General features: G+C 39.8%; 1 protein-coding gene across 1 annotated transcript in view; it reads left to right on the forward strand.

Annotated features, from left to right (window-relative positions):
* Nucleotides 1-27,016, forward strand: part of LOC107159664 (contactin-associated protein-like 3) — a 204,593-nt gene that overhangs the window by 43,488 nt on the left and 134,089 nt on the right. The window contains 1 exon segment of the mRNA XM_048800526.1: nucleotides 9,906-10,099. Coding sequence (XP_048656483.1) covers nucleotides 9,906-10,099 — 194 coding nt within the window.

A 27,016-nucleotide genomic window follows, 5' to 3' on the forward strand; every position in this document is an offset into this window, starting at 1 on the left:
TCCATGGTTTTGTGAGGCATCTCTTTGTTAAATAGTAATTAACTTACGGCTATGCCACATTGTGTTTATCTATTCACTAGTGATGTACATATGAGTCGCTTCTACTTTTTTCTGGTATGAGTAATGTTGCTATGAATATTCAAATTTTAGAGTGGATGCATATTTCCATGGAGTGGAATTTCTGGGTTGCATGTTCACTCTAAGACTTAAATGACCACAGCAATATTATATTATATTTAGCAATAATATGAAAGGTACTACATTTCCTTAGCTTTGTAAGCTATTCCCACAGAGGAACGTCATCACACTCCTTTCTAGGGTCTCCACACCATGCATTCTTTCTTATGAAATTTTCTCCCTTTACTTTTCCTTATTCAAAAAAATCCAGTGATATACATGATAACTCAGCTGTCATGCAATACTTAGCACAGATGTGAGCTCGAACAGGAAGCTTCCTCTTTACCAGAGGTGACTGGATTATTAATGGTATTGCCCCTTCTGCTTCTGGAAAAATAGTACATATCCTTGCCCTACTGCTCCAGCTACATATGTTTCTAAAACAGTATGATATATAGCAAACAAACATAAGAATGAAAAAAAAATGGAGAAGAGAAGGAGGACCAGTTAGGAAACTGAGGATCTGAGGAATGGGGGGAAAAAAGAGAGAATCTGGGGCATAGAGGAAGGATCTGCACAGATGGGTCAAAATGAGTGGCTGCTGCTTAACTATAAAGAGTAACAATGAGGAGGGGCATTGTGGCAATGAGATGGGTCTCTTTCTTAATTATGCTGGTGGTGACAGGACTCTCAACATGTTACGAAGTGACACAGAACTTCACAGACACATTATTTTCCTGGTTTTGATATTCTAATATAATTATATAAGTTGTAACTGTTGGGGGAAAGTAGAAGATGAATACATGTTATGTCTCTGTACTTTCTTTACTGTTTCCTGTAAAGCCAGTGATTTTAAAATAACGCCAACTTACTGAATGGGAGTTTAATTTGTGCTACAGAGCTGACCTAAAAGAACCATGGCCAATAACAGGAGCTGGTAAAACACCACAGTGGGTTCTGTAACCAGATACCTTAGTCACTAAGTCAGCATTATATGAGGCACTCTTGAATTTCTGCAGCATGTGATGGAGATTGGCCCATTTTCCTTCATGATCGTGCGTGGCAGTTGGATTCTTTTGAGGTGGTCATTATTTCCCACAAAGAGTTCAATAGGACAACCTTGGTGGAATTGCTTTTTCCCTAGTGCCGCAGTCTGGCTGGGCACAAATGCCACAGTCTGGCTGGGCACACAATCACGAGCCACCACACAGCTTGTAGATTCAAACAGCAACTCTTTATTCCCGAACTCACACCAGCCATCTACAAACACGTTCTGGGGAAATCCACGTTCTCTGCCCAAAATCCACCCCCACTGGGCTTCTGTCTCCCAAAAAAAACTGTCTGAATCCCTTGAGAACTCAAGGGGAACTCAGGCAGCAGGATACGCCCTATTCCCAGCAGGAATAATCTTAAACCTTAAACCTGGAACCTAAACTGGGAACGCCCTAAACCCGATTATCCTAAACCGGGAACACCCTAATCCGCCCTGGTCCTTGAGCAAGGTCACCTACATTCAATGTCACTGCAAAATGTCCTATTTCCACGAGTCCTTCCACTAAGCAACATGGGGTACGCTGGCAAGGAAATTGTCATACCTACTTGGCTAATGGCTCCCAGCACCCTAGTGTGCATTACCTGTTGAGTTATTTGTCAACAGCACTTACGTTATGATAATATTTAGAGCACATACTGAGATGTTACCACATTCCATGCAATAATTAATAAGTGCATGTATCATCTCATACAAAGTGTTCCTGCGACTTTACAAACTATAATTACTTCAACAGCCTAATACTTAGGGAAATGTATATTTGGAAGAGAATGGACTGAGACTTATAGTTGACTGAACAATGAATCACATGCAGACAGATTTATTCTTCACTGAAATTGTTATTTCTGAGCATTTTGCCCTTGAGTTTCTTTGCATGATACCAGATGGCATTAAATAGGAAAGAAAGGTGCCTTCCTTGCCTGCTCAAGTGACATTTTGAGATTCCATATCTTATCCTATACACAGTGAGTGTATGAAAAATGCACAATGGCGGTTTTATTGAACTACACACAGTTACGGAGATGAATGGAACCACATACCTCAAAACCAAGATGCAGCAGAGATGGGGAAGGATAAAGGCTGAGTGGTTTAACCCTCAGGGGCTCTTTCTGGTATTTTCTGCGAGTGCCCAGTGGGGCTCTCAGTGGAGGGCCTGAGTGTTGACGTCAGTGCCCAGTGGAGGAAATACCTGCAACAGGGTGAACACCCCTAGCCTCTGAGGTGCCTGAGGATTTCTCCCTGTCCCACCAGCCTGCTCTGGGAAGGTGTCAGCAATTTACAAACCTGACTATAACAGGTGGGAATGAGACTCCTTGTAGCTCTTTATTTCTTTGGACAGATGCTTAGAAGTTGCATTTCATAGATTTTGATATGTTGTATTTTTACTTTCATTCCATTTAGAATATTTTCTGGTTTCTCTTTTAGTTTTTTCTTTGATTCATGGATCATTTAGTCTGGTAGTTAAGTTTCTTAATGTTTCTCAAATTTCCAAAGATCTTTATTGATTTCTAATTTAAATATGTTGCATATCACAGACAATATCCTTTGCATTAATTAAATCATTTTAAATTTATTGAGCATGTTTATGATTAAGAATATGGTCTATTTCCTTGAAACTTCCAAGTGAATTTGAAAATACTATTTATTTTATTGTTGGATGGAATATTTCATAAATATCAAAGAATCATACTGGTTGATAGTGATGTCTCTATGCTCTTTTTCTGCCTTTCTGTTCTGCCAATCATTGAGAGAAAGATAATACAGTCTCTTACTATAATTGTGGATTTGTCTGTTTCTTTCAGTTTCATCAGGTTTGCTGCATGTATTTTGAAGCTCTGTTGTTACATGTATAGGATTATTAGAACTTCTTGACAATTGAGCATCTTTTTATTATGAAATGTTCTTCTTTATCCTTTGCAATAACTTTTCTCTGGAATCTACTTTGTCTAATAACATCAATCCATATATGTATATTTTTTGATTAGTGTTAGCATGATGATATCTTTTTTCCATTTGTTTACATTTCACCTATTTGTGTTTTTATTTTTAAAGTATATTTCTTGTAGGTAGCACATAGTTGGATCTAATCTGACACCATTGACATTTAATTAACAGTGTTTATACCATTTATATTTAATATGATTGTATGGTTAATTTTTAAGTCTATCATCTTCTCTTCGATTTTATTTGCTTCATCTATTATTTGTTAATTTTCAGGCTATCAGAGGGTATAAATGCATTTTGTAAGATAATAAATTCTATAAGTTGTTCCATACACTCTGAGATCTGAGCCATAGGTAAGGGTAATTCTTCCTAATGAACATATTTTTGGGAGGTTGAATGTTCTTCCTACATCAGTCTTCCAAGGTAGAAGAAAAATAGCTAAAAGAAGACCAGAGTGAAAAGATAGATTCTCTGGCAGGATAAGTATATATTTTACTTGGTTAAAAAGACTGTAATACTTGAAATTCTGCACATGTCTGGTTAGAGCTTCATTAAAAAAAAATCTAATGAAATCAGGCCTCAAGGAAATGTTTAAATTACCTAAACAAAAAGGCAGACTTACTGACAAAGCCCATAAATCTCAGAAGTGGGATAAGGAAGTTCACTTAAAATCCACCCTACTCCTTCCCTAGAAATACTTAAAAATCACACTGGAATGTAGGAGTGGTGATGGACCCACTCTCATCTCTCACCTCCTGCTGCCTGTTTACCTACTGGCAACACCTGAAATCAGTAATGATTCTGCAGTGTATTAAGAGTCAATTACATGAGGAAAAAAGCAAACATATTTGGATAAAATCACATTTGAAACAATTGTCTTATAGGAAATTATCTCTTTGTGATGAGATCAATTTAATTATTTACTTGATGGATTGCTAGAATCCCCTACTGGTAGTTAGCTTTGTATGTTTACTTTGTTTATTTATAGTTTGTGTTCTTGGGTACCTTTTAGTCTTGGTACTCATCACATGTTGAGGAATGCATAGGATGATGATGATGATAGTGGTGATAATGGTTGTGCTGATGATGGTGGTGATGGTGATGGTGATGATGGTGTTGATGGTTATGGTAGTGATGATGGTGATGGTGGTGATGATGATAGTGATTTGATGATGGTGGTGATGATGGTGGTGGTAGTGATGATGATGGTGGTGATAGAGATGATGATTGTGATGGTGGTGATAGAGATGATGATGGTGATGGTGGTGATAGAGATGATGATGGTGATGGTGGTGATAATGGTGGTAATGATGGTGGTGATAGAGATGATGTTGGTTATGGTGGTGATAATGGTGGTAATGATGGTGCTGATGGTGGTAATGATGTTGGTGATGGTGGTGATGATGGTGGTGGAGGTGAATGTGGTGATGATAGTGATGGTGGTGGTGGTGATGATGATGGTGGTGGTGATGTGTGGTGATGATGATGATGATAGTGGTGATGGTGGTGATGGAGATAATGATGATGATGATGATTTACTTTTGCATAACTTCCCTTATTAATAAAGTCAGTATGCTCTTACAGTGCCACCTCTTATATGTACTATAGTAATGGGAATTTTATTGCTTTTTTTTTTTTTTTAAACTAGAAGCAATATGGTTTTTGCTGAGGGATTTCTACTCAACTTGTTCATTCACACTTTCAGGTAGTAAAATGTGATTGTCTACCCAGACAGAAAACTTACAAAATAGTGACCAAATTCACCCAGGTTATTTATAAACAAAAAGCACTAAGTGATTGATAACTCATGTGAATATGTTCCTGGATGAGATTAAAAAATGAAAGAGGAGCTGATTTTTAAAATAATATCTTTACATGTATGTAAATTAATTGTTTATTATTTTCTCATTAGTAAAATGGTTGCAATAAAGCTGAATCACTGGATGCTTTTAGAAATAAAAAATGATAATGTGGATGGAAATACCTAGTAGCATTCTCAGCACACAATGCATGCCTCACTGTTTTTCATTTCTCTTCTTTCCATTTCCATTGCAAAATAAGTGGCAAAACTTCAAACATTTCCTCAGAGCTCTGAGGTGTAACAATGGAGAAAATCGTGGATGAAACAAGTGCCAAGTCATGTGCTCATATGGAAACAATATGGTAGCGAAGCTCAGCATTCCTGTTGTGCTCCCCAAGTCAGTCTTCACAAAATAACTGCCCTTTAAAAAGCAGCCTCTGCCGTTCATCACATGATAGCAATCAGGAGGGAAATCTTTAGTTCCTGGACTTTGCTTAATCTCATTCAGGTAGTGAAATGCACCTGTCAGAACATACCTAATGAATGGGTGGGATGACGTTCTGATCATCACAGGTTCTAAGGATTGACTACAGGCTGAGCTCTCTGCCTATAGTTCCATTGAGTGTTTTGTGACACCTCAGTTAGCTCAGATGCATTGTCCTGCCAGAATGCAGGGGAGGGAGGAGGGTGAAGAGGAGGAGTGGAGCCAGTGATAAGCTTAGGGGATGAGCTGGGGGCACATGCCCAGTGCCTTTTAGGTGTCTTTAGCTTTAGTGACCATCAAATAGACTATGCAAAGATGCTCCCAGGTTAAGTGGAATTTTTTGGTGTGTAATCTTGACTCTACCGTTTGCACAAACACTTTCATTAGTTTTAATTTAAAGAAAACAAAAATTGAATATGACATCACATTTGTATAAAAATTTTCAGTTCCAAAGTGCTTTAGCATCAATGGCTCCGTGGTTCCCCTTGCAATCCTGTGAGAGTGGTTAGTGTTGTCCTTTTAATGTTTTATTATTTGTGTGTGTGGTGAGGGGGAAGAATGTGCATGCCAGGCCAGTTCTCTACCACAGAGCCGCACTCCAGGCTCTACAGTTTTAAACAAAAACAACTACAATGCCAAAAAAATAATTAATTAAACAACAAAAGACAACTAATTAATTAAACAACAAAGGACAACTTTGTTCCAGAGACAGATGACGGGGCAATTGCCACACACCCGTTGGTAGAGTCAGCCAACTTTCTTTTTCCATGACTCCAGTGTGGCCTTCATTACCAACCACCAAAGCTGCCTTTAATGAAAGCAACTAGACCAGCGCGGTGGGACAGTGATTTTCTATTTCCCACCATGACTATTCAGTGTGTAATTAAGTCACCTGCAAAGCAACACATCCTTGAAGCCCAGCTGGGATTGCAGGTTTCCTGAGGCTGCCACACCTGGTGCAGTTCTTCTAATTCCAGGGTTCATTACTTTATCCACAGTGGCTGAACGGGATGGCTGATTTGCATCTGAATACTGCCTCTTGGCACAGGTACAATGGAGTAACTGGAATGTATTGCTGTCTGTGAGCAGGAGTGCCCTTATTAAAACAATCTAGCAAACTGTGAGTGACAGAGGACAGGGATGACCAGGGTTTCTCTTTCTTCTAATGATAACTCATGATCCCAGGGCAGCACACCAGGAACAGGCTGATTCATTTTCTCTCATTCTCCTTCTCCACATGTGTTTCTGTGTTGATTACTTTTCTGGACCTGGGGTGAGAGGGAATGAAAATACAGAATTTTTTTTTTTTTAACAAAAATATACAGTCAAAGAACATGGACTATACCATCAATGCTAGCTAATGATGAGGGGGAAAATCCAAAATACTTAATAGTTCCTCTGAGGTCTCAAGTGAAATGTATAAAATTCCCAATGTACAATAATATTGGGGAGAGGGATTGGTTAATAGCATCTCTTTCGCCTTTTTCCAACTCTTCTGTGAAACAATTGTTTAAAAAAATTAAAAAACAGGAAAAGAAATGCAGTTTCAGTAGTGTTGTACCTTTGGGACTCTTTGTTGTTAGGTGAACCGTGGAAGGATTTCACAGTTATTAAACCTTACGTGGACTTGGGAGAGTGGTATGTTAGCTTCTCATCATAGTGAACAAAGTATCTAACAATGAATTCATTGGACAACTATTAATCCATTGGGTTGATCGCCTACCTCCTCCAGCCACTCTCTACCTCGTACAGTTACCACACAGCTAATCCACATCAGAGGGTCAATGCACTGATTAGGTTAAGGCTCTCCTTCTAATCGTTTCACCTCTGAAAGTTATTGCATTGTCTCACACCTGAGCTTTGGAGGGACACATCCTATCTAATCCATAATAGGGACGATGTTTCAATACAGGAGCTTTCTGGTGTTGTTCCCCATCCAAACCCCAACCTCAGGGATCTGGTAGATCTCAACAGGAAAGTGCCAACAGATAAACCCTCACTCTTACTGTGCATCCGCTGTAGGATCCTGGGCCTTGTCTGACCAGGAGGATGGAGTGTCACACTGCCTGCACTTCCGGAGTACCCGACTCCACTCCAAACCTACATTACATCCTTTGTGCATCTACATAGGACCTTCATGTCCCATCAGCACCTTCAAAATAATATGCTATTAAGAGTTTGTTATCCCAGCAGCTCAGGAGGCTGAGGCAGGAGGATCACAAGTTCAACTTAGGGAGACTTAGCAATTTAGGGAGACCTTGTCTCAAAATAAAAAAGGGTAGTGGTTGAGTGCTCCTGAGTTCCATCCCCAGAACCCATCCCCAATCTCCCCCAATAAAAGAGTCTGGGATGTTGTCTAGAAGACAGTGACTTAATGGTGGCCAACTCTGCACATTGGGCCACTGAAGTCTCCCCTACTTTTCTGACACTCACAGGTAGGAGGTGGGCACAGTAGGGGTCCTTCTGCACATGGGGATCATCCTCCATTCACACAGCATGCTCTTTTACATGAGGGAAGATTGAATCTTGGATGATCTGCAGCACAATTTACATTTGTCCCTGCCAGAGACAGTGCAAGGATTTGGGAGACACCTTATGTGCACCTCAGTGGAAACTGCTCCCGTGGTTTCTTCCCCACTCCTGATCCTCCCAGCATACTTCACTTTTCAGGCAGTCAGAGAGCACTACCTACCCATTTCCACTCTTGTGCAACATCTCTCAATTTTTAACCATTGAGAGCTTTGGGTCAGGCACAGAGTTCACTTTACAGGAATTTTGTCATTTAATTCCAAAGGTAGCCTTAGGAGATAAGCAGCTTACCTGGATTTTATTTAGAAAAGGTTCTCACTGAGTTGCTTAAGGCCTCACTTTTGCTGAGGCTGGCTTTGATCCTCCTGCCTCAGCCTCCAGAGCTGCTGGGATTACAGGTGTGTACCACCATGCTTGGCTACCTCCCAGGATCTTCAAGTTAAAGTACAGAGCAATAAAAAGCAAAGCAACTCCCCCCCCCCCATATCTATCTATCTATCCATCCATCCGTCTACCATCTATCTATCAGTATCTGTAAGTATATGTATAAATATATGTGTGTGCATATATATACATATATACACATATATATCTTCAGAGTCTGGATCAAAAAGGTTTGTGCTTATGGTACATTCAAAGGGAAAATATTTTGAACATAGATTGATAAAAAAAAAGAAAGAAAAAGAAAAGAAATCTTAGAACCTGAATTCTAAAGAATCTGTAAAATTTGAGCTCATAAGCACATAGTATTTAAATTGTGCTTATCAATTCAGAGAGGTGCCTATAAATACAGTTCTCTGCACTCCTACATCCCATCATATAATGGTGTAATATCATCCCCTCATTCATTTCTTTTCCCAGTTATGTCAACAATAACAAGCTTTTTTGAACCTTTACATTATGCTGGACATGGTACTGAATATTTTACAAATTAGGGTATAGTTATAAAAATAATCCCTAATAAAAAGACACGTACCCCGAGTTAGAAAATAGCAGTGTCCAGAATGTTGATTATTAAAGAAACAGTAGTTCAGAAATATCTCCCATTTTATTTATTTGACCAGAAAAATGACAAGCATCAATAAGACCTCACCAGCCATTGCTATTCTTGGTTCCCGTGTGACCTTTGTCAAAACAAAAAGAGCAGAATCTTGACTCTGTGCCCAGCAGACTCTGTGCTCGATTCATGATACTTGGCAGACTTCTCATTGTCTAAGACACAGGCACTCTGTGGGGCTCTCCCCATCTCCCTGTGCTACAGCCAGAGAGCCCACAGCCCTGCCGGGGACTCCCTCCTCCACTCCCTGCTCTGGACCTGTTCATTCATTTTTTAATTTTCAGGTTTTACCATTGTCTCTCCATCACATACCCTCAGTCCCTGGTGACCCTGTTCTATTCTCTACCTCTGAGATCCACTTCTTTAAATTCCATGTATAAATGAGATCTGTTCACAAGTACGCTGTAGTTTGAAATCCCTTTAATTTTTTGTGACACTGAAGATCTAACTTGGGGCCTCTTGAATGCAAAACAGGTGCTTTACCCCAGAGCCCAGCCACCAGCCCCGTGAACTAGTGTCTGCCTCGACTGTAGGCAGTCTGAGTGCAAGGACTGTGTTTTGACTATTTTCATTTACTTAATGCTCAATACTGTGCCTTACTGTAGGAATTTAGTCTCTTATGTTTGACAAAGGACAAAACTGGTCCCCCAGGAATGACGGGAATGATGAACTGGCTGCCCACATGACATCAGACACTTCTTCCACTCAGTGGGACCCTCTGAATGGCAGGAGTCATCTAGCTAAATGTGAGGAGAATGTAGGGTCCATCCTCGTTCAGTTTCTTTTTTTCTAACACGAATCTATGATTTTCTCAAGTTTATGTATACTTCTAAGCTGACTGTTTGCTACTCCAGGAACAGGTATGCTAAGTTATTTCCTCCTCCTCCTTACCATTCCCCTTCTTTTTTCTGCCTCAAAAAAGGAGCTGGTGGATGGACCCCACTTGTGTCAAATAAATACCAATGGCTGCAGATTGACCTTGGAGAGAGAATGGAGGTCACCGCTGTGGCCACCCAGGGTGGATACGGGAGCTCCGACTGGGTGACCAGCTACCTCCTGATGTTCAGTGACAGTGGGAGGAACTGGAAGCAATATCAACGAGAAGAGAGCATCTGGGTATGTTTTCCAATAATTAGAATCACTACTCGTTGCTGCAAACCCATAAAGAGAAACAGTCTTCATGTACACTTTTTATTTTGTTTTCAATTGACACATAACAATTACACATATAGGAAGTACAGTCTGTTAGATACATGTATGCACTGAGTAGTAACTAAATCAGGGTATTAGTTTGGGAAAGGATATTTTGGAGAAAACTCCAAAATCACAACCAACAAAACTACAAGTAGAAAAATCAGATTATGACTAAGAAGCTTCCATACAACACAGGAAGCAGTGAACAGTGAAGAGATAACCTACAGAATGGGGAAAGATATTTGCAAAAGATACTTCTATTGAGAAAAAGGATTTTAAGAATTACTTTGAAAAAAAATTTTATGTGAAAGCAAGTTGCCCATTTCAAAGAAAATATTGAAAGAGCCTCTTGTTACTATATCCTTAAGTAGTGTGGAAGATTAAGAATAATACAAATCCTATGTAATTTTCCTTGTTTTGTTGAATAATATATTTTAGCATTGCCTCTGCATGATTTCACATTAGTATATTGAATTTATTCTTTCATTTTCTCTGATTTAATCCCATGCTTCTGAAAGATACTGAAGTTTTAAAATTTAATAAATGAGCAGATTCTCTATGTAGGACAGGTTCAAGAACACAGGCTTTGAACTTGAAAAATCGTGTTTTCTTTATTATGTAGATACATTGAGAAATTCCAGGCTGTAGATCTCAGTGAGATCCTCCAGAAGACTTTGAATTTCCTCACGATGGTGGCATTTCTATTGGTGATTATGTCTCAAAGCCTTTTTGGAGGAATAATTTTTGTTTTAATTTTGTGAATATTTAACTTATTGTGTATTTAACTAATTGAAATGTATTGCAAAAATAATTTGGTACCTAAGGTTTGGAAGTAACTCAGATGTGTTTGAAATCTTGCTCTGCATTGATGAAGGCTATTTAAAAGGTTGGGGATGGTTTCCCTATAAAAGAGATATTCTAAAATCAACACCATCTGTCTCCTCTCCCTTCTTTCCCTGTTTCCTTTTTTTAAAAAATCTTATTCTAAAAGGTTATATGCTTAGGGAGAAATAATGTGAAGAATAAGGTCCTTATTAATCCAAAATAGTGTAAGTAGCACCAAATGCCAGTCCCCACCTACCATCCCCTTGGGCTGAGCTGAGCTTCTCTGGAGTGACTGGTTTCCTTTCCTGAAGCCACATCACAGCGTGAGCGTCCTCTGAACTCGTCGTGTCTTTCTGCATCTCTGGTTTGGGTTGACTTGTGCTTCTCCAAAACACATGCTGGAATTCTAACCTACAGTATGTTGAAAGGTGACTTTATTTGGAAATTGGATATTTACAACCACATTAAAATGAGGTCAATAGGGTTGGTCTTCATCCAATATGACTCCTCCTAAAATGAAGACATTTGAACACAAAGATGGACACACATGGAGGGAAAGAACACTCCATGAAGAGGAAGTAAGACGTCTACAAGCCAAGGAACACTGAGGTCACCAGAAGCTAGGAGGTGGGCAGGCGTGGAACAGGTCTTTCCCAAGTGCTTGTAGAGGTAGCTGCCCTGTGGTCAGCTCTGTCTTTTGGCCTCTGGGAGCTTAGTTACTTTGTGTGAGGTACTTTGTTATAATGGCTCTAGGAAATAAGTGCATTCCATGGAGTTTAACTCTTCCATGTAGAGACCAGAAGATCAGCAAATGTTTTCTGAATTAATGAGTGGGATTCATCCTCTCCCAGGATGCCTTTCTTGAGCAACCACACTGACTGTAGTCTCTCCCAGCCCTGCACTTGTCTAGGACATGGTTGCACTAAAACCAGGATGCATGGTACTGTGAGGATCTGGTTCCTTCCGCCATTTTGATCCAAGAAGTGTTTGAGGACAGGGCTTTGTCATGGCTCTCCCTTCATCCTCCATCCCTCTGACCTGCAAATAGTCACCATTTAATAAATTCAGTGCCTACTCTGATTGCACAGAATTTTGTAGGGTGAACCAAAGTTAATGCTAAAGAGATGGAACCCACAGACCAGCCAGAGATGATTATTGGGTGTTCACCTACGAGACACAGACCCCAGGGACTGCAGAATGGAGCTTAGACAGGCCTTGAAGAGAATGTTTGGAGTGCTGCAGAGTGATGAAGTAGGTGTCCTAGAAAGCAGAAGTAACATGAACTCCGAGATGCAAGAGGACTGGCCATACTGAGATGGGGAGACTATGAGGAGTTTCATGAAAGTTATAAAATAGCCAAGAGCGAGGGTCTCACGTTTGAATTATGAAATGCCTCTGCAGATAGCTGAGTTTCTCCACCTACCTCAGCATCCAAGGGACCTTTTCTTTGTTCAATCATCCATTCCTGCTTTTAGTAAATAAGTAAGTGATTGGTAGACTTTAATAATATCTTCTAGGAAAATATAAGCTGAATCACGATTATATTCTTGATGAGTATGGCCTCTCTGGTGTGTTCTGTATCAGTTACTTTTTCAGAAATAAAATTCATTGATTGTCTTAGGTTTATCATTTTCTTAAAAGGATGAGTTGATATTGGCTGTTATATAGTCTTGTCATCGCTGCTGTAATAATAGATTGCATATCTTATATGAGCTTTCACCCTTTATCTAGGCAATAATTCTAGATTTCATGAATGGAGTTAAAATTTAGCTTAAAGAGATTTGGTTTTTATGTATAAAATTATTTACACTATGGATTAAAGAAAACTGCATGTTTTTGTAAACTTACTATCATTTTTTTTTTCTAGCACAGATTCAGACTGGCTGCAGTGCTTGCCTTAGATTTATTGCATTAACCTTCCTCTTGCAGGAAAACAGAATGTGTCTCCAGATCTCTTCTAAAAAGCCTATTTCTTTTATTTTTATGTTAAGGACACATTAAAAATTTATTCTCCAACCTCGTATATTTCTTGGATGCTCTCCTTATCCTGTTTTTTTAATGGCTTTTTAATTTTTTGGGCCTGGGTCTATTCATTAGCTACACTAATGTTTTCTATTATTAAAGATCCACACTTGCTTCTCTGCAATGCCTAATTCCAGAAGCAAAGTGATTAAAATGATAAAACCCAAACTCATATAGCAACAAAATCTGAATGTTCCAACTTTGGGGCTGTTTATGTTCTTTATTTATCCTGCTTAATGTGAATATCCATGTGTTTTATTGCAGAAATAGTCATGTGTAAGATTTCCGCCTAGTCACTGATACTTGGTGTATGCAGTATAGGACCTTCCTAAAATCTGAAAGAAAAACAATCTGAATCTGAAACAAATCAGGTGTCAAGATGTCATGCATTGGATCTGGAATGTCCCCCAAAGGCTTTGGCTCTTGGAAAGTGATTATATCAGGAGGATTCTGGCCCCAGGAATGGATTAATCCATTGTTGGGTTCATAGCTGAATGAACTATTGAAGGTGGTGATTATTGTAGGAGGTGAGATCTGGATGGAGGGAGTGAGTCCTTGAGGATGTGGTCTTGGGGATTAGATGCATCTGCAGCCCCTTCCTCCATCTCTTTCTGCTCATCAGAGGTCCAGAATCATTGGACCCAAGTGATCATGGACTGAAACCTCAGAAGCTGTGAGCTAAAAATAAATATTTCTTTCCTTAAGTTATTTTTCTCAGGTATTTTGTTACAGCCACAAGCCATCATCCCTAGTGTCAATTTTCCACTTATTTCTGTGAGACTTAAGAACCAAACCTGTAAAGAAATAGATCAGTCTTTAATTCCTCATGAAATTTTCTACAGGCTGGGATTGGCTATGGTCAGATCCTTATCCAATCCTTCCACTTGGCTTCAAGCTTTCCCCGTAAGCATCAAACTCCATTTCTGTTTGGGTGTCAAAAATATAAGAAAATGAGCATGCTTAAACACAAATTATTGTCATCCACACCCTCCCCACCACCAAACCTATCTCCCCTGGGCATCCACCTGTCAGTAAATATTGCCATATTTACCAGCTGCTTGAGCCAAGATCCTTGGAGTCACCAGTGACCTCTATTCCTGCACACCCCACATTGGCTCCATCAGTGTATCCTGTCAATCCCAAATCCTTTGAAAATATGTGGGGTCTGTCAGCTTCCATCACTTCCCCATTACCACTACGGCTTGCCTCTCAGTCCTCCCCTGGACTATTGCATATGGCTTCCAATTACAAAATTCATGGAATTTTATTTTCTTTAATTCTTGCTGCAAATGACCATGGATTTTGTGTACCGTACAATTGAAGTTGTTTTCAAGAAAGAACTTCTGTAGATTAAAGGAAGCAAAATTGACTGTATTCACTGCTTCTCTCTGGCTTCATAACATTTTATGCTACACTGTGCTTCTGGATGCTCTTTAAAGGTGTCAAGTGAGGTCCGTCTTTTGTAGTATCTGTTCAGTCCCTTTGAAATCTTTCCCTAGGTAACTTAGCATATATAACTTCCTCGGTTCATTTCTCAGATAAATATTCTCTTCTGCATAAAATTCTTTTATTCAAGGCCCGAACACACATACACACAACCCTTCCACCTCATCCATCCTTCATCCCTGTCTCTTCCTTTGCTGTGTGTTTCCTTGTGGGACTCATTATTTCTTGGTACTGTGTATGGAGTTTTGTTTGTGTTCTGGATCTCTTGCTCCATTAGAATGTTTTATGCAAAGAAAAAACGTATCCCCTGAATAATATTGTGTGAGTTTGTTTTGTAACTTTTTAACTTTCTGGCAAAGAGGATGAGTTTTGCTTTAATTATATCATCGGTTATCTTTATCTTCTCCCAAGTTTTATCTTTATCTTCTCCCAAGTTTCGTTTCAAAGAATTACCTTTCATCTGTATTGAAATTCAGCCGAATTATTTCTCAGTACTGGTCATCTTATCACCATTTTACTTTGGAATACAAGTAATATCCACAGATATTAAGTCCTTCAGTAGGAATAATTAATATTATGTGAAAATACAGTCATTTGCCTCATAATGAAATTTTAGACAAAAACAGCCATATGTGATTGTGGTCCCATTGGACTGTATGACTTAGGGACATCACAGCCATCTTAGTTTGTGTTAAGTACATTCTAATGATCACTATATGACAGAGTCACTTAATAACACATTTTTCAGAAGGTGCCCTTTGTTAGCAACTGGAGACAGGGTGTCTAGGTGTAAGATATGACTGTTAAGTTATGTTAGTCGTTAGGATTTTTTAAAAGTAGTTTTAGTAAAAGAAGTGTTTTTCCCCCTCATTTGTATTCCACATAATATCCCCTTTAGTAAATATCTCTTTTCAAAGAATTTTGTATCTGTGTTAGTCAATTTTTTGATGCTGTGACCCAAATAACCAACAAGATCAACTTAGAGGAGAAAAGTTGGGCTCATGCCTTCAGAGATTCAGTCCATGTTTGGCCAACTCCATTGCTCTGGCCCACGGTGGGGCAGAACATCATGGCAGAGGGCCACTGTTCTATTCATGATGGCCAGGAAGGAGGGGGGGGGAGGGAGAAAGGGCCACAGGGAAGCTGTATTCTTCCCGGGCACATCCCCCATTGACCCACTTTCTCCAGCCATGTCCCACCTGTCTATAGTTACCACATAGTTAGTCCATTCACAGTAAGTTGGACTGATTAGGTGACAGCTTTCACAATCGAGTCATTTTACTTCTGAACGTTCCTACATCAACACAGGAGCTTTGGGGGGATACCTCTTATCCAAACCATTCCAGGATCCAAAATGTCTGACCATCCAAACTGGGAAATCTAAATATACCTGCTCACTCTGTGTGTTCCTGAAGAACACTGGTAGACCTCCCTGGCAGTATAGGTTGTCTGAATTTTCTCCTTGATGGTCTGGCCTGATTGGAGCACAGGTGAGGGCATCTAATTCAAGAGCATGAAGATGGGGGATCAGAGAAGAGCTGATCATGTTGGAATGAGCAGGGACCAGATGGAAGAGGCTGCACTAAGCACCAGGCAGACAGAAAAGCTCTTAGTGGCTTCTTTGTCCTTCTACAATAATGCAAATGAGTGCATCTTCTGAGCCCGGCAACAGTTAGGTGACCTGGGGAGAAGAGGAGCTGGTGGGGTGGCTGGGTAGCCAGCAAGCCCTGCGCCCCTGACAGGCATTGACACAGTGAGTCAGAGGGAGAGCAGGTCTGCAGGACAGAGCCAGGCCCCTGTCCCGTTATACAGGTGCAGTGCCTGAGCTCTGTTTCCTCCAGGCTCAGGGGTGATCATTTGATCTCCTGTCTCCATTGATGTTTATTCTGCTTCTGGCTCTAGTGACTGCAGCTTGTTCCTTCTATATACCCACATCTTCACATCACCTTCCCTTCATCTAACACCAAGTTGGGCATATTGTCTATATAAAGCTGACTGCATTATCAACAGATCCATGTATATTGTGCACATACAAAGAATACTTAAGATTAGGCAATATTTTTTTCCCTTGAAGGAAAGGGCTTTTCCTAAATAGGAAGCAAGAGGGAAAAGCAAATATTTTGTCCATGATTGAAACTAATGCCATCTGCTATTTATGAAGAACACTCTGGGCGTCAGGCTGTATGCCCTCTGGGCTTGCCAGTACCTCCATGCCTGATCTTTGCACCATTGCATCCAAAGTCCTGATTTCCAAGAAGGTGAAGAAACAGTCTTTTTGCATTTTTCCTGATGAAGTATTCTGCAAAAATTTTAGCTCTGAACATATGTAATCCACCTCAGAGCAAAACTCAAAGAGAAAGAACGTCAGTAATGACAGAATCTTTTCCGTGAGTGGTGACCATTGAATGGGAAGTGTTTCTTAAGCTGCGTTTAAGGTCAAGCAGCCCAAGCTTTAAAAATTCCTTGAGGTAGGTCTGTGCAAGCCAGGAGTGCCACATCAAGTGACACCTCTACAATTTGACCTTTCCAATGCTCAGGGCCTTCTTCCTTGCAAACTGAAGGGCGTCACAGGGTGTCGCCCACTTCATGAGTTGTTAAAAGGCATGCTATGAGTTTCAGTTGCAGGATTTAAAGAGTTCTGAGGATGGCTGGTGGGGACGGATGCATAATCTGAATGTACTTAATGCCACTGAACTGTAGGCTTGAAAACGATTGAAATGTTAAGCTTCACGTGACATCTATCTTACCACAATGAAAGCATTTTTTAGAAAGTATGCAACAAGTTACTTCAGTAGTCAGTGGGCTCTATTAATAATGCATGATCTACACAGCACTACTCATTTTTTTTCTGTTTTTAAGCTAAAACCTTTAAAAAGCTCCTTGGGTTAATATTTTTAGTTTAATATTATTCATCCGAGTTCAGTTAGTGTGAAGGGGGAGCCCTCTGCATCCCGATAGCACCAGGAGCACAGAGGTAGTCCCTGCAGGGAAGGATGTGGGTCAGGGCCACATAAGCTCCATGGGTAGACCTGTGACCTTGAGACACAGCAGAAGCAACTTGAACTTACACTTGTGTTCTCTTGAATGAATAAATTGCCCAGGAATTTTGTGGAAAATCAAAATGGCAACTGTGGATGAGTGTCATGAGATAATCAAAGATGGCAGTGGAATGCCATCATTGACCCCCCAACCCCTTGAAGGACAAGCTCTTCCAGCTCCTTCCTTATTCCATGCCCTAAACTTTTGAAAGCACTTGGGATGATATTAAGAATGACAGGGCTACTCCAGAATCTCACTGATTAATTTCACAGTGAGAGATTCTGTTTTGTTAGGGATTCTGTTGTTTGGTCACATTTAGAATCCATATAACAGCTCAGTCCCATTTTGTCTTGGTAATAGTGAAAATCTCCCCTGTTGTGGCTTGGACACAAGGTGGTCACTCACATCCCCTGGGTTGATGCAGGAATGTTCAGAGGTGAGATGATCAGATCACAAGAGCTGTGACCTAATCAGTGGATTGATCCACTTGATGGATTAATAAATTGAAAGGACTGGATGGTAACTGTGGGAAGGGTGAACATCTTGCCATGATGTTCTGCTCACCTCGGGCTCAGAGCAGTGGAATCAGTTGGCTGACCGTGGCCTAAACCTCTGTAACCACGAGCCCAGATAAGCTTTTCCTGCTCTAAGTTGTTCTTGTCAGGTGTTTTCGTCCCAGCAGTGAAAACCTAACTAACATGCTCCCCTTGTGGGTTCTTTAAGAAAAGCAAGGCCCTGAAGGAGACTTTCTCAATGGAAGCCTGGTTTACTAGCAGAATCCTTTGATTTCCCTCTAGGTTCCTGATTGTGAGTCATTTAACGTTCTGAAAACAACTACCCTACAACTACAGACTTCCTAAGAGGTCATAGCCTTCATTTTTCATTCAGTGACATTGACAAATCAGAGCTATTTGCTTACCTAAGCAGTTTTCTTTCAAAAGAAGTAGAGTATATACTCTACTTCTATCCAAGATATTGACATGTAGGGCTTTTTCCTGCACAGAAACTTTGGCTACCATGATAAACTTTATCTTAGGGAGAATAGCCCTCTATATAGTTAGTGAAAGTTCTAATTAATAATAACTGTCAGGGAAATGCAAATTAAAATTACATGAGATATCATCTTGCATCTTTTAGAGTGGTTCTTATAAAAAAAATAGCCAGGCATGGTGGTACACACCTATAATCCCAGCAGCTAGGGAGGCTGCAGCAGGAGAATTGAGAGTTCAAAACTAGCCTCAGCAACAGTGAGGCACTAATCAACCTAGTGAAACCCTGTATCTAAAATAAATACAAAATAGAGCTGGGGATGTGGCTCAGTGGTTGAGTGCCCCTGAGTTCAATCCCCGGTAATAAGAAAAAGAAAGATACCAAGTGGTGAGGGTGTGGAGAAAAGGAAACTCTTGGTAGGAATCTCTATTAGTGCACCTATTATAGAAAACAGTATGGAGATTCCTCAAAAAATTAAAATAGAACTTCAAATGATCCAGCAACCCCACTACTAGGCAAACATTCAAAGGAAATGAGGCAGCAAGTCTAAGAGACACTTGCAGTCCAGGTCTGTAGCAGCACTATTCATAGAAGCCAACATAGCCCCTCTAATTGGTCATCAATGGATGAATGGAGAAAGGAAATGTGGTATATATACATGGCAGAATACTCTGAGCCTTTAAAAAGGAAGTCCATCCTTCATGACAGCATGGAGAAAGGACATTATCTTAAGTATAATAAGCCAGGCACAGAGAGACAAATACTGCACAGTCCCACTTAGATGTAGAATCTAAAAAATGTTGAACTCAGAGGCAGAGAACCTGGTGGTGCCTACCAGGGGCTGGCTGGCAGGGAGGAGGCTATTTGGGGAGATGTTGGTCAAAAGGATGCAAACTTGCAATTACATTAGAGGAATAAATTCAAGAGATCTGTTATTCAACACGGTCGCTATAGTTATGGTGTTCTGGAAAATCACTGGGAGTAGATTCCAAGTGCTGTCACCACAAAAATGGTGCATGAGGTAATGAATACATTAATTACCTTTATTTTTGTACTGGGGATTGAACTAGGGGGCTTAACCACTGACTCACATCCCCAGCCCTACTTTTTTTTTGTATTTTATTTAGAGACAGGCTCTCACAGAGTTGCTTAGTGCCTTGTTTTTGCTGTGGCTGGCATTGAACTCACAATCCTCCTGCCTCAGTTTCCCAAACCCTGAGAACATTTGTCAATTTAAAAAATAATTTTAAATACCAGGTATTGTGCTTAACCACTGAGCTACATCTCCAGCTCTTTTTATTTTTTATTTTGAGACAGGGCCTCACTAAGTTGCTTAGGGGCATCACCAGGTTGCTGAGACTGGCTTAGAACTTGGGATCTCCCTGCCTCAGTCACCTATGCCTCTGGGATCACAGGCGTGTGCCACCATGCCCAGCTAAAAAATTAATTTTAAAAAAGAATAAGCTAAGCAATTAGTATAAAGAATTATAATAAGGGAAATTAGTCCTACAAACAGGAGAAATATATAATAAATTTTTGGATGCTAAATATTAGTATGAAGAACAGTGGAGAAAAATATGGTATCTGTTAATAAATTACAACATGTATGCTGATATGTCAAATATATGATATTTAATAAGAAAAACAGTTACTTAATACATTATATGAAGACAATTAAGTAGTTATCTGCAAAAAGAAAAAAAAAATGCTGGATCCTGACCTCACTTCTTTTTTTTAAACATTTATTTTTTAATTGTAGTTGAACACAAGATCTTTATTTTATTTATTTATTTTTATGTGGTGCTGAGGATCGAACCCAGGGCCTCGCATGTGCGAGGTGAGCGCTCTACTGCTGAAGCCACAACTCCAGCCCCTGACCTCACTCTTTATGTCAAAATAGATTGCATATATTTAAAGATATAAATTAAGGCATCCATAGAGACAGTCTCAGAGGATTCTGAGAGAAAGTTTGCCTGTACAGTATTGGAGTGAGCACATATTTTTAAGTAAAATGCAAACCCAGATCACACTGAATAGACAAATAAATTATCTTTCTTGAAGAATACTACATGAAAAAATGCCACCAAAGATATCAATCCAGGATTGGGAAATGAGATTTTAATGGACACAACACTGTTAATTTCCTTATCTATAAAAGTACCCTTACACATTGATGGATAAGGACGGAAAGGCAATGTAAAAATGAGAAATGTTAATGAGCAGCCCAGACCAAGAAATGATTCCTAAATGTATGAAATGATGTTCGCCTTGCTTACACATTGAAGAAACGAAAATAAAGCCGCAGCACTGAGACTCTCCTCAGCTCAGCAGGATGGATTAAAACATTTTTATTTTCTCCAACTTTTACAGTTACGCATTAAGTGTAAAGTCTCTTAAAATCAAATGTAAACAGCACACCAACCCTGTGAGATCATGGATAGTACTGCTTAGCCTAAGACTCATGTTAAAAAAAAATTCAATGAAAATGAAGAAGTTTTAGTTTGAAGACCTAACAACCTGAGTGCTTCAGTGTGTACCCAGCAAGATCTTTTGTGCTTTGTACATGTTTAAATCCTTAACAAGACTCTATGAGGTAGATACTAATGGTCTTCCCAGATAATATCAAGGAAAGCAAAAAAAAAAAAAAAATTTACAGGTTTTGTCTATTTAACCCAACTGTAGAGTGAATGGGTAGTGGCTCAAGGATTTGAACCCAAGAAATCTGGCTGCAGAATCTGAACTCTCTTCCTCACCCCAGAGCTAGACCTGTTATGTGCCTGCTCCTGAGTTGAGGGTGGAATTTGGATGATTCAGAATCAGCACCACTTCAGATGCTGGTGGGAATATATATTGATACTACTCCTAGACAGCCAGCCATTTGACAATATCTATATTTCAAAATTGATCTCCTTGCAGTGTTCTGGATGAAGGTAACGCAAAAAGAGCAATGTTTTCATCTCTCAATGTACAAGCTACATAAAGTAGTTCTACTTGCAGGAATGTATCTCACCCTTACGGCACTAATATATGCACATATATGCATGTAGGAACATGCATAGATTATACCATTTTATAATAGTAAAACTATATGTTGATACAGTTCTCTAATTGCTAGGTGACTGATAAATAAATTCAAACATTTATCCTCTGCAATAACACTCACCCTTAGTAGAGAATGAGGTAAACATATCGACTGATAATGAACTTCAAGATTTTTTTTAAAGCAAGGAAGAGAATAAATTATTCTCCCATTTGAAATTTCCAAAATGAATATCTACATCTATAGGTATACTGTGTACATGTAAAATACAGGATGTTTTTGGAAGGGTCCACTAGAAAAATAATTGTAGCAATTTTTCCCCTCTGGATAAGAATAGGGGTTATATATATATATATATATATATATATATATATATATATATTTAAAATGGATCCATGTATGGCTTAAACTACATGTGTCATATAGTCTTTTCAATTAAATTCAAAGCAATTAAAATTCATTTAAAGTAATAAATATTGTAATTCTTTTACTTATTTATTTATTTATCTGGTACCAGGGATTGAACACAGAGGTGCTTAATCACTGAACCACATCCCAGACATTTTTAATTTTTTTAATTTTAGAGACAGGGTCTTGCTGAGTTGCTTAGGGCCTTGCTAAGTTGCTGAGGCTGGCTTTGAACTTGAAATCCTCCCAAGCCTCGGGGATCACAGGCGTGCGCCACGGTGCCTGGCTAAATTATGTAATTCTGTTACCCACTGAAGTCTCTCCAGGATGAAAACCACCTGGCAAAGCTCTGCTATAAAGACTTAGAGTGAGCGTGCAGTCCTGTCTTGCCCTGAGAGGGAGGGGATCGTAGGGGGTGAAGAGGAGAGAGGAACTGGGGTGGAGTGGCCCACGTGGATGGACATCACTGTGTTGGAAGGAAGGGGACTTTCATGGACTTTCAAATGAGGAAGAGCAGCCTCATGTCAGAAAGAGACCCACAGAGGGAGGCCACATGGAATATTGTGAAAGGGACTTATTGGGTATATATATATATTTTTTTTCTTTCTTTCTTTTCTTTTTAATATCTAATATGTATCTCACTCAGGGTAAATGCCATTCTAACTTTGTTAACATTTATTTTGGTTATAAGCCCCATGGAATTAGACTGGAGGCATCAGATTCTAGTTTTGATATTTATTTTAGTGGTATTTCGATGACATATTTGTTTGATGTTTAATGAATGATATTTATCCGTGCCCTGAGCCCTCCAGCCTTAGATGATCATGGGCTATGGTGGGGATACCATCTAATGAAGGGTAATACTGAGCCCTGTTCCTAACGTGGCCTCTGGTAAAACCCTTGACCAAGCACCAGGGGCTCAGCACCTGTGAGCTTCTCTTCTTTTTATTACGAAGTGAAAGGTAGAGGCAGGATCCAGTCTTGTGCTACAGGCCGAACCATGTGGAATTGCCAGCGTCTAAGTAATTTGACCTATACAAACAGCAGTGTCAGGTGACAGACTAATAGACACAGATTGATTCTCTTTCTAGGCTTAAAATTGAGTGGTTCAGCATCTGTTTGCCACAGAGGCAGCTGCAGCTCATTCTAAGTTCTGATCTGTGCCCTTTTCAATTCATAGTGTGAACTTATTTCTTGTGTTAGTGTTTCCTGGGTGTATATACACACATGTATTTGCATGTGCACACATACACATACACACACACATCGCTGCAATAAGCTGGAAAAAAAGAAGCCTAAGGAAGACTGAATGATGAACTTGGACCTCCTTAATAAGTAATCTACAATAAATAAGAACAATGATGTAAAGCTTAGCAAGTATTATTCATTATATTATTGTGCTATAAAGTATATTGAAGCTCAAAGAAGTATTAGCTTTGCTGTGTCCTCTGCTTTCTATTTTTATTGACCTTTCTGTTGATAGATAGGGTATCAGAGTTATCACAGAGGATCCATCTGAAATGAGGAAAACGTATGAGTACAAATCTGTCAGGATTTGGGTGGGTTCGCTAGGGAACCTTGTGAACAGAGGTGACACATCACCTTTGTTTTAAAATACATTTCATAAAAATGTGTTGCTTTGCTGTGGGAGCCGTGGGCGCTGTCCACCACTTTAACCCTGGCTTTCTTCCAAGATGACCTCCTTTTGCATTTCAATCATTGACTCAGTTTCTAAATTTTTGCAGCTAGATTAATCACTAGGATTATAACTCTTGACCCTCATGATCACTTGTTTCCCCAGGTACTGGGAATTTATCCCAGGGGCACGCTACCCACTGAACTCTATCCCCAATTCTTTCCTTCCTTCCTTCCTTCCTTCCTTCCTTCCTTCCTTCCTTCCTTCCTTCCTTCCTTCCTTCCTTCCTTCCTTCCTTCCTTCCTTCTTTCTATTTTGAAACAAGTTCTTGCCAACTTGCCCAGACTGGCTTGAACTTATGATCCTCCTGCCTCAGCCTTCTTCCTGAACACTGGGATTACTGGTGTGCACCACCATATCCAGCTCATGAGCACTCCTTGCTTGTCCTTGGTTTGGGGCATACCTGCCCAAAGCTTTGCATCTCATCACCTCTGCCTGGGGCCCTTTGACCAACAGTAAAGCCATGTGCCTGCCATCTTCAAAATATTTCCCTCCACCTTGAAAATATTCACCAAATTATTCCTTCTCTATCACAGAAATGGCTTCTGAGACAGTTCCATTTCCAGAGGTTTTATGAATTACCAGGAGCTGAAATGGTTTGCCTGATCTCTCCCTGACAACATTTGAAATTCACTTATTTTCTATTCTATTTCGCAATGACTTTCACTCTGCTCTCATCCAGCTATACCTTTGACACACATGAATGCCTGTGGACATTAATATCTATGGACTACTGGCTAAAATGTGTATCACTTAGTCTGTCTCATTATTAGAGATAGCATTGTTCATTTCATACTGAGAATTCTAAGAAATGAGGACTTTGTCATATCTCCTTAATATGGATAGAATCTTATATCATCTCTACAATGGATGTTTGCCTAACGTGTCCTTTTAGTACATGGATAAGAATAAATATCAATAGTACTATATTCTAAACGACCACCTTTTTGGATAAAATGGCATGTGTTATCTAGTCATGTCATGGATTACGTTATAGATGTTTCTGTTTATTTATAGCAAGACACTTTACATAGCTCTGACAGTGTATAAATACAAGAAATGCTCTTCCTCATAATGGAGGAGTAAGATCTGAACCAGGTGACTCACTCTTTCTCTTTCTCTCTCTCTCTCTCTCTCTCTCTCTCTCTCTCTCTCTCTCTCTCGGCCTCACACATGCACACATGCTAGGCAATTTTATTCTACCACTGAACCACAACCCCAGCCCTAGACATCTCCTACCACTGAGCTATGATGCCCTTGGCTCTCAAGTGACTTCTCTTCTGTCCATATTTCCAATTCCTCTTTTTGTCCCCTTCTAAAGATGCTCCTGTAAAAGCCTTTCTTTACAGCAATAAAATCACATTTCTCCTTTCACAAATGTTCCTGTGCAGTAAACTTTGGGTGCTGTGGAAAGTTGTCCTTTGTAAAAGATTCAAGGGCCAACGCATCACTTCTGAAGTAGCTGCAAGCCGGAAGAGAAAAGATGGGCCTTAGAAACATCAACCACTTAGGCTCAGAATCGTGCGTATCAGACAGAAATGATGCAGAAGAAGTCAGTTTTGTTCTCCATTTTAAAGATCGATGTTCATTTTGAATTTGAAGTCTTATCTCTTATTTTGTATTTGTAAATGTCCTTATTAATCATTCAAATCATTCAAATCAAATGGCTTGTCTTTCTTTGGGCGCCTGGAACATTCTAAAGACACGATATTATTCTTTTTAAGAGAGAGAAAGAGAAAAAGTACCTCAATGGTGGAAAGAGGTCCCTGGGGAGCTATTGTGCTCCACTCCAGCAAAAGCTTCATTAGCAAAACTTCTGACTGAAAGGAAAGAAATTCAGATTCGAGAAAGGCTTGTATTTATTGTAAAGAAGTTTGCAAAAATGACTATAAAAAATACCCGAAAACTTAGTACAAAATTACTCTGGCAGTATTCTCTCCACCCTTGCTTCCAAAATAATAAAATGGTCAATAAATTTACATTAACAATGATTTTTTTCCACCCTCGAATCAGAATTGCTTCCTTAATTAGTTAATTAAGCAAACTCAAATGAAAATTAGCTTCTCTTCAAGAGCTCCCACGTCAGAGATGCCAGGTCACAATTAAAACACCTCTGTACTGAGAAGGCATTGTCCTTATCACATCTCATTAATTTTCTACAGACAAATATTTGAATACACTTGTTGAATTCTCACAAGGCTTACCATCGATTTCTTATTCTGTTTGGAATCTTAATGTTGAGAGATTTTTTTTCCCCATCTGACCCAAAATCGTTTTGCTATGAGATGAAATATTTTTTAAAAAATTATTTCTGAATGGAAACTACATTTGTGTACTCTGATCAGACTGAGCAGGCTCTGGGTCCACCTGAATTTGGGCTCAGGAATATATATATCTTCTCACAACCCCGTCCCCCCATCTTTCATGGGCTGCCTGCTTTGGTATTGCTTGCAACTTCTGGTTACCAGGAATCCATGGAGTCACATCTTAGGGCAAACTGCTGCTTGCTCCCAGGGCTCCAGAACATTCGGTGTTGGGTTAGTCACCCTTGTCTGTCTCTTCCCGTCTTCTCATCTTCCCTCTCTTCTCCACCCATCTGTCCAACCTCTTTCTCTCTGTTGATCCTCACCTTCCAGGCTCCTCAGATTGTGGCACAATCAGCGTGGCTGGACCTGATTGTCTATCTAAGGTGCCGAAGGAAAACATTAGTAGGAACCTTCAGCACCTGACCTCTCTTCTGGCACATGTGTGCATCCTAAGGGTGGATTTCTGGAAATTATGGTCCTACCTCTGCTGTCTAGCTCAAGATGGACTCAAACACTTGGAATGTCAAATCAGGTAGGACAGAGCTGCCATCCGAGCAAGCAAAGATTGGGTGAGCAGGAGGAAAGAGTAGGAAGGTAGGTAAAGAAGGCAGAGGCGGGAGTCAGATCTGCTGGGTTCAAATATGGGGTCCACCACTTACTAGCTATGCTGACCAGTAGCTTAATCTTTTAACACCTTTTGTCTTCATCAGTATGGGTAGGTATTACTGTACTATGTACCTGTTGGGATTATTGTGAGAGTGAAACAAAAATATCTGTATCAATGAATGAGAGATATAAAATGATCCATAACTTTATCTGCCCAAGGACAGGGGCTGCCTGATGGCAGGGGTTTAGGAGCAACACGAGATAATGAAACGGAGGAAGCAAGTAAGGCTTGGTAGAAGTGTGATGCTTGGGGAAGGAGATGGACTTGGGTGAGCAGAAGAGAGGATGAAGGGGAACCTAGAGACACTTGTGTGTGATTACAACCTGGGGGACTCGGTCTACTACTTTCAAGAATACCTGAAACTGGGTGAGTTATAAGGAACAAAGGTCTAGTTTGGCCT

This window comes from Marmota marmota, unplaced genomic scaffold, assembly GCF_001458135.2.
Source record: "Marmota marmota marmota unplaced genomic scaffold, marMar, whole genome shotgun sequence".
NCBI classification, from domain to species: domain Eukaryota; kingdom Metazoa; phylum Chordata; class Mammalia; order Rodentia; family Sciuridae; genus Marmota; species Marmota marmota.